This window comes from Mus pahari, chromosome 10 (genome assembly GCF_900095145.1).
Source record: "Mus pahari chromosome 10, PAHARI_EIJ_v1.1, whole genome shotgun sequence".
NCBI lineage: Eukaryota > Metazoa > Chordata > Mammalia > Rodentia > Muridae > Mus > Mus pahari.
In genome coordinates this window covers 49,845,144-49,857,804 of record NC_034599.1, presented here as the reverse complement: position 1 = coordinate 49,857,804, position 12,661 = coordinate 49,845,144, and the positions used below count along the sequence as shown (strand labels likewise).

General features: G+C 36.2%; 1 protein-coding gene across 1 annotated transcript in view; it reads right to left on the bottom strand.

Annotated features, from left to right (window-relative positions):
* Nucleotides 1-1,223: 1,223 nt before the first annotated feature.
* The window catches only part of Ireb2 (iron responsive element binding protein 2), a 49,112-nt gene continuing 37,674 nt past the window's right edge, over nt 1,224-12,661 (bottom strand). Inside the window, exons 17-22 of the mRNA XM_021205941.2 lie at nt 9,764-9,868; nt 9,506-9,648; nt 6,960-7,107; nt 6,759-6,881; nt 4,826-5,011; nt 1,224-4,118 (exon numbers count right to left, since the gene is read on the bottom strand). Of these exons, the coding sequence (XP_021061600.1) occupies nt 4,008-4,118; nt 4,826-5,011; nt 6,759-6,881; nt 6,960-7,107; nt 9,506-9,648; nt 9,764-9,868 (816 nt within the window). The 3' untranslated portion in view covers nt 1,224-4,007. The remainder of the gene's footprint in view (nt 4,119-4,825; nt 5,012-6,758; nt 6,882-6,959; nt 7,108-9,505; nt 9,649-9,763; nt 9,869-12,661) is intronic.

Sequence of the window (12,661 nt, the reverse complement as noted above, 5' to 3'; positions counted from 1 at the left end):
GTCTGGACATTTAATCAGGGTGTAACTATTTGCTTTTGTGATATTTTCCTAGAATCTGAAACTGACCTTTTTGGCCGTTGGATGCCAAGTTTTAACAAACTTTAATCACTTAGGTTGCAATTAGTAGTAGAAAAGGGGCTTTTTTCTTAGTAGTAGAAAAGGTGGGGTTTTTTGCAACATAGGGATTTGAATCCAAGGCCTTCCTTAAGCCTGCTCGACATGTAGCCTACCAACACCTAGCCCTTGGACTATCCTTTCCAATCCTAGGAGCTGATCATATTTACAAAACTTACTTTAGGAGAGCAAGCAAGCTGTGGTTCTAGCTTCGGGTTGTTCATGAATTGAAAAAGCAATTAATGAAATTGCAACAGAGGAGTGAATGGCAACATTAACAGGACCTATAGTGTGCAGGTTCCAGAACTATCCTGCAGCACTATCCTACACCAAGGCCATCTCCTCCTGTAATACACAATTCATATCACTGAGCTCTCCAATTCTGTCCTAAATGTTAACAATGACCATAACAAAAAGCATAGGGTATGAAGGAGATAACCCATTTCTAGTAGGTCCAATTTATATAGCAAATATGTATTTAAACATGTCACACAAATAAAGAACAGACAGATTAGGGAGAAAGAGAATCAGTGAGTATAAGCTACAAACAGAAGATTTCAGTTTGGAAAAAAAAATTGAGACAAGGTGTTTACCATAGTAGACTTGGCTTTAGTTCAGACTGGCTTTCAACTCAACCAATCCTGCCTCAGCCCCCTAAGCACAGAAATGATAGGTATGAAACACTAAGCCTGGTGAAATCCAGTTTCTAAACATTCAAACCGGTATCAGAATGGATCCCTGGGTATGACACTCTCTGTCACTTTTAATGTTAACTCACCTGACTTGTGTTTGTACAGGAGGTCCTGATTTAGGTCAAATTACTCTTTCATACTAAACTGACTCTATGACTTGATTATCCATTGTGATACTCCCAGAATCAAATTCATTTACTGTTTAAGTGGATACTAACCATATTTCAGACTTTTATTCTTATTAATATTAGCATAGAAATGAACTAAGAGATATAGTGGTACGATTAACCATCCTGGTTGTTATGTTGGAATGAACAAAATCTGAACATTATGGAACATATTTGATGAGAGATTTCTGGATCCCATTTAAATTATGCTTTATTCTGAGTTACTATAAAACACAACATGAGTCAAATGTGATAATACAATTTTCTTTATTAAAAATAATTTACAGCATCAATAACATATACACAATTTCATAACTGAACTTTACCTCCAATATATTTCTATACAATACTTAACATTATTGAACTTAAAACTGTTATGCTATTTTGTTGGCTTTAAATAACAATGATTTGTAGTTACTTAAGATATAAGGTTGTACAGTCACGTATTATGCATAAAATTGATAAAACAAACAAATCGGCACAGTCGCCTTGAAGAGGGAACACCCTACTGAAAAAGCCCAAGTTCACTTCCTTCCCTGCCTTTTACTCCCCAATCAAATGCAGTATCATTATCCAGTACCTTAGCATCTTCTCTCTAAACTCAAAGGTAAAAAGGCTCTGAAAAATGTCAGTTTTTTTTCATCCTGTCACTTACCATGGAGAAGAGGAATGAGCACTGTTACCATATAAACAAATAACTGATTCTGGATGAGTCACAGCTTTTAGTACAATCCTGTGAAAATCCAAGCAGTGTGGTGAAGAGATGCTGTGCCTCTCGTCCAAGTACTAACAGAGGTACCTGCCACCTTGGGAACCTTAAAGGAATAACTAATAATGGCAGTTGAGTGGCTGGAGGCCTTTCCTTTCCTTCATTTGTATGAGCAGCACAACTAAGGCACACAACAGTATGGAGCACAACCTTCTTCAGAGACTAAAATGCTGCTGTGGCTACTGTGCTACAGTCAAAATACTGATTTGCTTTTTTGTGTTCACTTTCTTTCTCCAAATATTGGTAATTTTTAGAAAATAACTAAAAATTGTCAACAAAGAAAGTAAGTAACACAATAAAAACAGGTGCCACATTTTTGCATTATTTGGCTGGAGGCAGAATCACAAGATACACACATTGGGACATGTGCTTAATTTCATTCCCACATTTAAAACCACACTTATCAAGAATTTAATTCACTGTTTCTGGGTGAGAGATTTAGAGAACCTTCAATTTGTTCCTGAAATGCAATTTCTATATCATTACTGTACTGGAAATGTTTGATTAATAATATTTGATTCATAGCAAGTTTACCATTTTTCAAACATTTATGTCCAGACTTGTAGCTCATACTAAACACGGGAGTATGCCTTCAAAATATGACAGATTATTTTCCATCTATACATCTGGAATTACCATTTTTTTTTTCAAAGCATGTACCAGTATTTTAATACTCAACTTGTAAATTCTCCATTCCTGATTCAGGCTTCTACAGATTAACACACATACAGACAGACACATGGTATCTACCAGAACACAGTATGGTTTCAAAGTAACAAAGAAAACATTAACTAAAGAGACTAGTTTTGTCAAACTCTAGTCCAACTAAGTACATATTTGAAAAATATTTTCAAAAGACTGTACAACTGATCATGTGTGAAGTTCTCAGTGTTCTTCACCCACTGGTTCGGTAGTTCCTTAGGTTTAGCATAAACAAGTACTTTTCATTTTGTGCAGTGCACAGAACAGATCAGATTTAAAAAAATTTCTTTAAAAACCACTACACTTAACTTTTTGCTGCTAAGTTTAACTTCTTAATTAAAAAAAAAAAGGTATAGGGCTTTCTAAAATTATTTTCCAACCTTTTAAAAAGATGTTAAACATGGACTAAGCATGTGATGTGGTATAACAGATACAGATGTAACTGCAAACACATGACAGACATGCAAACAGCAGTGACCACCAAGTGTCTTATCTTTATGGTCAATTTTGATTAAAGAACAAATTTTAATGAAATTAACAGAGTGATGTATCCCAGATAAAATAAAGAGCCAAATAGCAAGAAGTCAACTTAAAGGACTGTAAAACTAAAAACCAAAAATAAAACCCTTAGGGTGCATATCTATAACTTTGGATGGATACTTTATAAATCTAAAGGAAATCTAGAGTTTGATTCAAATTGTTTCCAGCATTCATAAAAGGAGTGTGGAATGTCAGCTGGTGATACCTAATTGAGGTTACAGGCGTTACAGTATCATGTAAAATGAGCAAAATCTAGTTCAAATGAATACACCAGTATTTGGGCTTGCAAGAGGGTCATAGTGGCAAATTACTAAAAAATATTACAGGGCTGTACCATAGGAAATATATTTTACTAATACACGATACCACATGATCAGCTATATTTTGCAGTCGTTTATCTTCAGACATGGAGTACATTTTGGCTGGATTGGTCAGAGAGACTGTGATCTGGGGCAGGTTCTATGCCTTGCAGACATACTGAGACTAAGGCCAAACCTGACTTACATTACAAACTGGGAATGCCAACTGTGTCCAATTCAATTCTGGAAAGAAAAACACTTAAAAAAATTCATTTATAAATCAGGTACCCATTTCCACAATCTTAGGGTCTAATCTGGATTCTTCTATTTCAACTTGCTATTCTTAAACCAACAAAGAGTGGTACAGTTTTAAAGGTGCAAAACAAAACAAACAGCTTTAGAACGGCTATTCATAGGAATCTTCAACACAAGTTCAAATTCTGTCTTTATTTACAAAATGTTCTCATAAAATATACCCCCCCATACTTACAGGTCTCTTCCACAACACACTTCATACGTTGATTTTAGCAATGTTAATAGCACCATTCGTATATTATTTAAAATCAAGATTTCATTTTAGTCACTACATTGATTCATTATCATTTACATCCATGGATGAGATAAGTATACTGAAGTTATCTGCAGTTCCATGGCAATGATTCCTGGGTCCAGCACAGAAGGCTTTGCAGTTACGAGTCATGAAAGATACCACGGTGAGTAGATACTATAAGAATTTTCGAGCCACAAAGTTTAATAAGCCTCCATGTTTGTACAAAGTTATCTCCACATCATTTTCAAATGCTGCAATCACGCTGAACTCTTTTCCAGTACTTGTCTTTAAAGAAACAAAAAGATATCCTGTGAGTCAGAGCTTAAAGTGTTGTTTGGTTAAGACCATCTGTATTCAATCACTAACTACCTGATATCTTGCCACATTTTCCTGATTCTAATTTCCCAAATTTTGATCGTGTAACACACTTCTGCTATTTGAAAACTTGAGACCCACCTCCCAATGAGATAAGTAGAAAAACAGAAAAACAGGTATTTTGACCTCTAATACTAAACGACAACTATGAGACCTGCAAGCCTACAGCATGACTTAGATTATGCTTCCCTGAGGAAGTCATCACTCACTACTTACACTTACTATACAGTAAGTATCTATTACATACAATGTCTAGTGCTCTTTCTTTTGTTCCCTTAGTTATAAAATCTTACTCCAACCTTGAGTGCTGAACTTTTGTTTTTCTTTGGAATTAATTATTGCCTGGGCCATATTTTGATCAAAACAGAAAGAGCTAAAAACCTGGCACATGTAAATGGAGCCTTACTTCTCTGCCAGGCAATTTTTTTTTTTTTTATAAAGGCTAGTTTCTTCTACTGTCCTCAGACAACATGGGTATACTAATAACACAAACTAATGGGGAAGAACTATAGCTTACAGGTTCCGACATTAGCATGCAACTTGAAACAATTCTTATACAACTTCCAAACACCTGAGTATAGAGTATATAATGACATATTTGGGGATCTTTGAGTTACCTTTATATTTAATTTAATTCCAGGAAAGAGTTCTTCAGGAAATGATAAAGAAAATACTTCTCTGCCAGAGAGGCCCAAGGAATCTGCATTTTCTCCTGGGAGGAACTCAAGTGGCGCTATTCCAATTCCAATCAAATGATCTTTGTGTATCTTTTCATAGCTTTCAGCCAAAACAGCCTTTACACCCTGTAATGAATGTACATTTTATTTCCTTTTAACACTTTGAGCTTTTTTGTATTACTACTACTACTACTACTACTACTACTACTACTACTACTACTACTACTATTACTGCTACTACTACTACTAGGATCTTCGTTTGTAGCCGGAACTGGCTTCCATCATGGCAATCTCCTTGCTCTCTGGCCTTGGGGTGCTGAGTTTACAGGGTATATACCACTATATCAGCCTTAGAGTGAGTATTTTAAAGGAAAAAATACCTACTTTGGGCTTTGTATAGTTTTATGATGGAATATCCCATTACTAAGATTTGAGTTGTAGAAGGTATCCACAGAAACCTTTTATAGATTGCTCTTTAATAAGAAGCCACACGCCTTTAATCCCAGCATTCGGGAGGCAAAGGCAGGTGAATCTCTAAGTTGGAGGCCAGCCTGGTTTAGAACAAGTTCCAGGACAGCCAGGGCTACAGAGAAACCCTGATCAAAAAACAACAAAAAGTAATAATAAAAAAAAGATAACTAACTTGGCAGACTGATAAAATAGAAGTAAGAGACAGTGCTATCAGCATGAAGTCAATCTGCAAACAGAACTAAGGTTTTGAGCTGAGACCTCAAGCCCTACTTTGGCAAATGTTTATTCTCTAAAGAGAATGAGCTAAAGCAGTGGTTCTCCACTGGTGGCTGTGACCCTTTTGAGGGCTCAATGTCCCTTTCACAGGGGTTGCCTAAAGCTGTCAAAAACCAGATACATAATGATTCATAATAGCAGCAAAATTACACTTCAAAAATAATTTTATGGCTGGGGGTCATCATAACAATATTAGGAAGGTTAAGAGCCACTGAACTAGAGCTTCCTGACCTGGCTTCTCCACTTGAAAAAAAGAAAAATTGCCTCAGAAGCATTTTAGGACATTTTCCCCCCTTAATCATACATTCTTCATCTTCTTTCTTCCTCCAAAATCTGCACAAATGTACTATATACTTGTTCAAATACTTTATGTTTAACCTGTACATATATATATAACTTGTTTTGTCGTTCTTGTTGTTTGAGACAGGGTCTCTACATAGACCAGACTGGTCTCGAACTGACTTGTAAATCAGGCTATCCTCAAACTCATAGAGATCGTCTTGCCTCCGCCTCCAGAGTACTGAGAGTGAAGATGTGCTACACACCTAGCTCAAGAATAATATTTTTTAAAAACCACTCAATCAACCTTCACTCAGAGTGCAAACCCCTACTGAGCAGGAAGGTCATGCATACACTGAGGCACACTGGGACAGATCACATGAGACAGGGATAACAGATGACCTGAGAAACCAGACTGTGAACAGGGATGGAGTCAACCTGTATCTCCTGTATAAGTTATTGTCCTTGAAGAAATTCAATAGCCTCAGAGAAAATACAAATAGGTTTCTTATTTGGTCAAGGTGTGTGAAATTGGGCTACCTGAATCTCTTGACAGAAATTAAGTGAAAAGGAGGCATTGTTATACATGAAAGTTAGTTTAAGGCAGACTTTCTCTCTTTACTGCTTCCATACAGACTTCCTTATGTAAAAAAAAAAAATTTTTTTGAAGTTTAACCAAATTCAGAGTAGCAAAATAAAAGTAGAAATTTAAAGTATCGTCTAAGATCAATGGAAACACAACTCATAAATGTGCGATCCAAGTAAGCCAAATAAACCTTGATACGATGTTACTGACAAAAAAATATTAAAAATTAAGATTAATAATATAAAATTTAAGAATCCATACCAGCAAATAGGGTCCTTTGGCAGCCCAATCTCTTGAATTTCCTGAACCATATTTTTTTCCTGCTAAAATTATCAGTGGGATACCTTCTTTCTGGTACAGTTCTGCAGCTTCAAATACATCGAGCTGTAGATTAGACAGAACACTTAATACAGAAGCTGACCCAGTGAGCAATGGCCAAGGCACTCTTGTATATATTCTTACCGTTTGTCCCGATGGAAAATGAATTGTTTTGGGAGCTGGCTTCCCAATAAACTTATTAAAAAGCTTGATGTTTGCAAATGTGCCTCTTGTCATCACAGCATCATTACCTCTTCGGGCTCCATAAGAGTTGAACTCTCGGGGAGTAAGGCTATAAAAAGTTATGAAAGACAGTTTTCATGCCAAGTAGAAAATGGTAACATTACTGAGTTGTAAAACCCGTTCAAGGCTGTTGTCTACCCTCGCAACTTTAGTTGATCTCAAGCTAGTACAGTAGGTAGAGAATACAACTATACATGTGCTTATCGAGTTTATGACTCATCTATAATCACACAGTTTCTTAGCTAATCAGCCTCAACAATCTGAGGTAAATCTCAGATCTCACTTTCTTTTTAAAAGGCAAGGACTTAGGTATACAGTCAAGGCTGGTCTCAAACTTACTCCAGCCTCAATCTATCCTGTAAGCAGCTACCACACTGAGAAGTTCTAGAGGCCAGAAATTACTGAATATATATATCTTAACAATCAACAACTGATAAAGTTCCATTTGATCCTTTTTGTTTGTTTGTTTGTTTCTCAAGACAGAGTTCCTGTCCTGGCTGTCCTGGAACTCACTCTGTAGACCAGGCTGGCCTCAAACTCAGAAATCTGCCTGCCTCTGCCTCACAAGTGCTGGGATTAAAGACGTGCGCCACCACTGCCTGGCTCCATTTGATCTTTTATACAGAAGCATCAATACTTTGAACTTGTTGTATACTTAAAAAAACTTTTTACTTCAGGATAGAATGATAAGAGACCAGTGGTTTTCAACCTTCCACAAATTCCTTGACTGTTTAATATAGTTCTTCATGTTTTGGTGACTCCTCAATCATAAAATTATTTTTTTGCTACTTTAACTGTAATATTGCTACTGTTGTGAATCATAAAGGAAATATCTGATATGTAACCACTGTGAAAGGGTTGTTCAAACCCAAAAGGGCTCATGACCCACAGGTTGAGAAACACAGTATAGCTAGATTCTGAATGTCCATATTTTCAGAAAATTCTAAAGTGATGAAAACTACTAGATTAAGAGAAATAATACAAAACTATATGTTTAAAAGAAGCAGTAACAGATTTTTCTCTATGGAGAATAATTACTATCATGACCAGAATGGAAATGATAGCTAAAAAATATTAGGAGATAACACTAGAAAGATGGCTCAGCAGGTCAAGGCACTTACTGCCAAGCCTAAGAGCAAACCTGACACCAGGAGTATGGATTCCCAGGCTACATGCGGAGAACTGACTTGCATGTTTACACATACATACATACTAAATAAAAATGCAGTAAAGGGGCTAGAGATGGCTCAGCGGTTAAGAGTACTGACTGCTCTTCCAGAGGTCCTAAGTTCAATTCCCAGCAACCACATGGTAGCTCACACCATCTGTAATGGGATCTGATGCCCTCTTCTAGTGTGTCTAAAGAGAGCAACAGTATATTCACATACATCAAAAAATTAATTAATTAAAAGACTATTTAAAAAAAAATACAGTAAAAAGTATTAGGAGGAAACTTTGTAATAAAAACTATAGTATGATTATGTCAAGTCAAACTTCATAGCTTCAATTACTATAAAGCATTTCAATGAAAAATCTTGACATTTGAATTAGGCAAGCAACAAATAATGTCCAAAAGTTAATCAACACTACAAATAAACTTCCTGATACCAAAACAGTTCTTTAGTGAGAACAACTCCATATTTTATTACTTACATAAAAAATGAAAAAAAATGCCTTTCTAGTTTTAAATTTCTATCTCCTTGGCTCTATAGTTTAAACTGCTTGTTTAAACTATAGGGAACCTGAATTCAGTTTATAGAGCCCATGTCAGGTAGCTCACGACTCCAGCTCCAAGGGGTTCAATATCCTTTTCCTGTCTCGATGGGCAGTATACACATGGTGCATACACAAGCACAGTTGCATACACAGGTATACAGGTATAAAACATCTTTAAAATAATTTATCTCCTATATATTCAGGCTATTCAAATATGATCCTTTCAGTCTCCTTTGATATTGACATATATCAATCCTAGCCTTACGGATACATACTTTATAGCCCCATGAAGCACACACTGATCCTTTCAGTCTCCTTTGATACTGATACCTATCAATCCTAGCCTCACTAACACATACTTTATAGCCCCATGAAGCACATATTTGCTACAATTTAATGGTGGGAAGCTGGTTAGAACCAAATAGTCAGGCTCCATTTGGTGCCAAACTAAGATTGATTAGTGCTTCTAGTCAGTTATTTCTTTAGATTATAAAGGCTTCATTTACTTGTTAGTTTGAATAAAGTAAGTAAAAAATAGTGACTTCAATTTCTAACATTATAAGGAAAGGGGTCACAAGGTACTACTTAGTTCTTGCTAAAGACAAATGTGTAAACAAGGAGATCTCTAAGAAGCATGTACTTACTATATATAGGAATATGACCAGAAGAAAAGCCTCTTAATAGCAGAAAAAGAAGGAAAGCAACAACCAGAGACATGGACACACACATACCCTCTGTTTGTCAAATACTTAGCAGCAGCACTACTCCTAGCAATACTTCCAGCAGGTGATATATGATCTGTAGTGACAGAGTCTCCCAAATACAACAGGACATGGGCATTTTCAATAGGCTGGAATGCAGCTGGCTCTTTGGTCTAAAAAGAAAAAATTGAAAAGACTGAACTCTCTCTCCCCCCCACCTTTTATTTATTTTTATTTTTTTTAAATTGTAACAATCTTTAAAAGATCAAACAGTATACTGGTACTTACAAGTTTATCAAAAAATGAAGGGCATCTGATGTAAGTAGACTTCACATCCCATGGAAACAGCACTGAGTCTGGAGCATCTAAGGAATTCCACCGTTTATTTCCCATCTGCAAATATGGTTTCAAGAATGGACCAAAAGAACAACTCAGAAAATGAGACTTTAAAAATATCCACATAATAAATAATACTTAGGTAAGAGTAAAAGGGAAAAAAAGCCATATCCACCTGAAAAATTATGATTTTTTTTTATAGAATAGACTTGCTTTAAAACTTTCAACTCACCAAATTTTCAGAAGCAATTAATTTTTAAGTGTTAAGTTTCTATGCTAACAATTTTAAAGATGTCATAGAGCAATTCTACCCTCAAACTAAGTAACTCACAAAGACATGTATGTATATATGTACACTCTCACCGCAAAATGATAAGAGTATGTAAGGTATGTCATCAATCTTTTGGAATATCACAAAGAAACGTTTTATTTTTTCAATATATTTGTCCCATATCACCACCTGTTAGTCTTGTTCTTTAAATAGAATTTAAATAACAACCCCTCATTTCTCATCAGTCTCCACTACTATCTCAATGGTCTAGTCTACCAACACCTTTGACTATTATTAGACACAAACTTTCTGACTCTATCTTTCTTATCCAACTCTCTCCTTTCAAAATAGTGGATTAGAGAGACTATTCAGAGGTTAAGGGCACTGGCTGCTCTTTCAGAGGACCCAAGTTCAATTTCAAGTACCCACATGCCAGGTCCTAACCATCTGTAACTCCAGTTCCAGGAGTGCTGAGTCCCATCTTCTGGCTTTTCCAAGCACCAGGCACACATATAGTATAGGATCATATGCAAAGGCAAATACTCACGCATATAAAAAATAAAACTAAATGTCATCTCTCAACCATCTTGTGTAAAACAGAAATGTGAGCAAGACATAGTGGTATATTCTAGCATCTAGGAAGCTAAGACAGGTAACTGAAGTTAATGCTTGTCTCATCTACGAAAGGAGGCTGCCTTCAAAACAAACCAAAACCCCATCTAACACGCTTTCCAAAATCTGAACTAACCCTAATTTCCTTTTCTCTATATACATTTAGCATAATATGCAATTATTTACCTAATCGTTTTCTTCTTTTTCTTTTCTTTTCTTGGAGACAAGAGACTTGCTATGTAGTTTTGCCTGGCCCATAGCTAACTCCCTAGATGACCAAGATGGATTCTTAACTTATAGTGATCTGCCTGTTCCTGGTCTCTTTGATCCTGTGATTAATGATGTGCATCACTACACCCAGCATTCTTTTTGAAACAGAGTCTCATACTGTAGCTCAGACTGTCCTGGAACCAACACATGATGTAGCCCAAGCCAACCTTGAACTTGTGATTGATTATCTTACTGTCTCAGCTTCCTAAGTGCTAGGATCACAGCAATCTGCAAAGCTGGCTAATTACTTTTTCTACAGTTCACTGTCTTTCTGTGATAGAATGCTTTTTGTTCAGTTAGTACTTGTTACACAGGCTTTTTTTTTTTTTTTTTGAATACTCCAGTTTATACACCACTTTGAACATGAAAGACCGTATCTGCTCATCTGTAAATAAAGGTAAGTTTTAAAAAGTGTTAAAATGACACTTTCCCAGTCCTAAGGAGGGAAAGCAATGGCCAGGATTTTAGTGATAGCAAGCATTAATTGTTTGTTCTTACTAATTTTGATTTTGAACTATGTGAATAGGAATGACAAATATTTCAGTAACTCAAAATCAATTAGAATATTCTAGGTCTTTCTCCTTAATAATTAGCAATTCCAGATATAAAATAACATTAAAAACTATGAATTCACCAGAGATATTTGCAGAATTACAGAAAAAACAACAACGAAAAACAGTAGTCGATTTATAGAACCAGCTTGGATGCCCATCAATAGGATGAAGAAAATCGTTTATTAACAATGTGGTTTTATTTAGCTATTTTTGTTGGAAAATAGATGGGTTAGTAATCATCATGCTAATAAGCCAGGCTCAGAAACATAAATATCAGATGCTCTCTCTTACTTGGAGAATCTAGATTCAAATATAATAGTAGAAAGAGGATAAGGGGAAAGGGGAATAAGGGATGATAATATGAAAGTAAAAATAAAGGTAAATATCACACATGTAGAATCTAGATTTAAGTCGGGGGGGGGAGGGAGAGAGCATGCTAAAGAGACAAACTGACATTTTTAAGAAAATAAAGCTAGAGACCATTATGTTAAAATAAGTTAGACTCAGAAATATAGATATTGTATTTTCTTCTCTTATGTGGATCTAGATTTCAAAATAAAACATTGTACCAAATGCATGACAGTCTAGCTGAGAAGTTCATTGGATAGAAAAATGTTATATTGCCCATATTTAAAGCTATAAAAGAGAAGGCAGAACTATGAGTAGGCAGAAGGATTAATGGGTATAAATCACCTGACACAGTGTTTTTGAGTTTGAGCCCCCAGAAGTCATGTAAGCAGGATATAAGAACCTTTCTCCAATATGGTAGAAGATGAGGACTAATACCCGAGGCTGTTCTCTGACCTCCACACATGCCATGGTAGACACAGGCCCACATTCACACAAACAAACACACACCATTCACATACAGACTTGTAAATGTCTGTCTGAACATAGATACACGTGACGGTAGAAGGGATACTGTTTGGGAAGAGGAGGGGACCGGCAGGAGATAGTGAGGACGGGAGAGAGCAATAAAGGAGTACAGTGATACAAACATGAAAATGTCATCAAGAACACCTCCACCTGCCGGGCCTGGTGGCGCAGGCCTTTAATCCCAGCACTTGGGAGGCAGAGGCAGGTGGATTTCTGAGTTCGAGGCCAGCCTGGTCTACCAAGTGAGTTCCAGGACAGCCAGGGCTA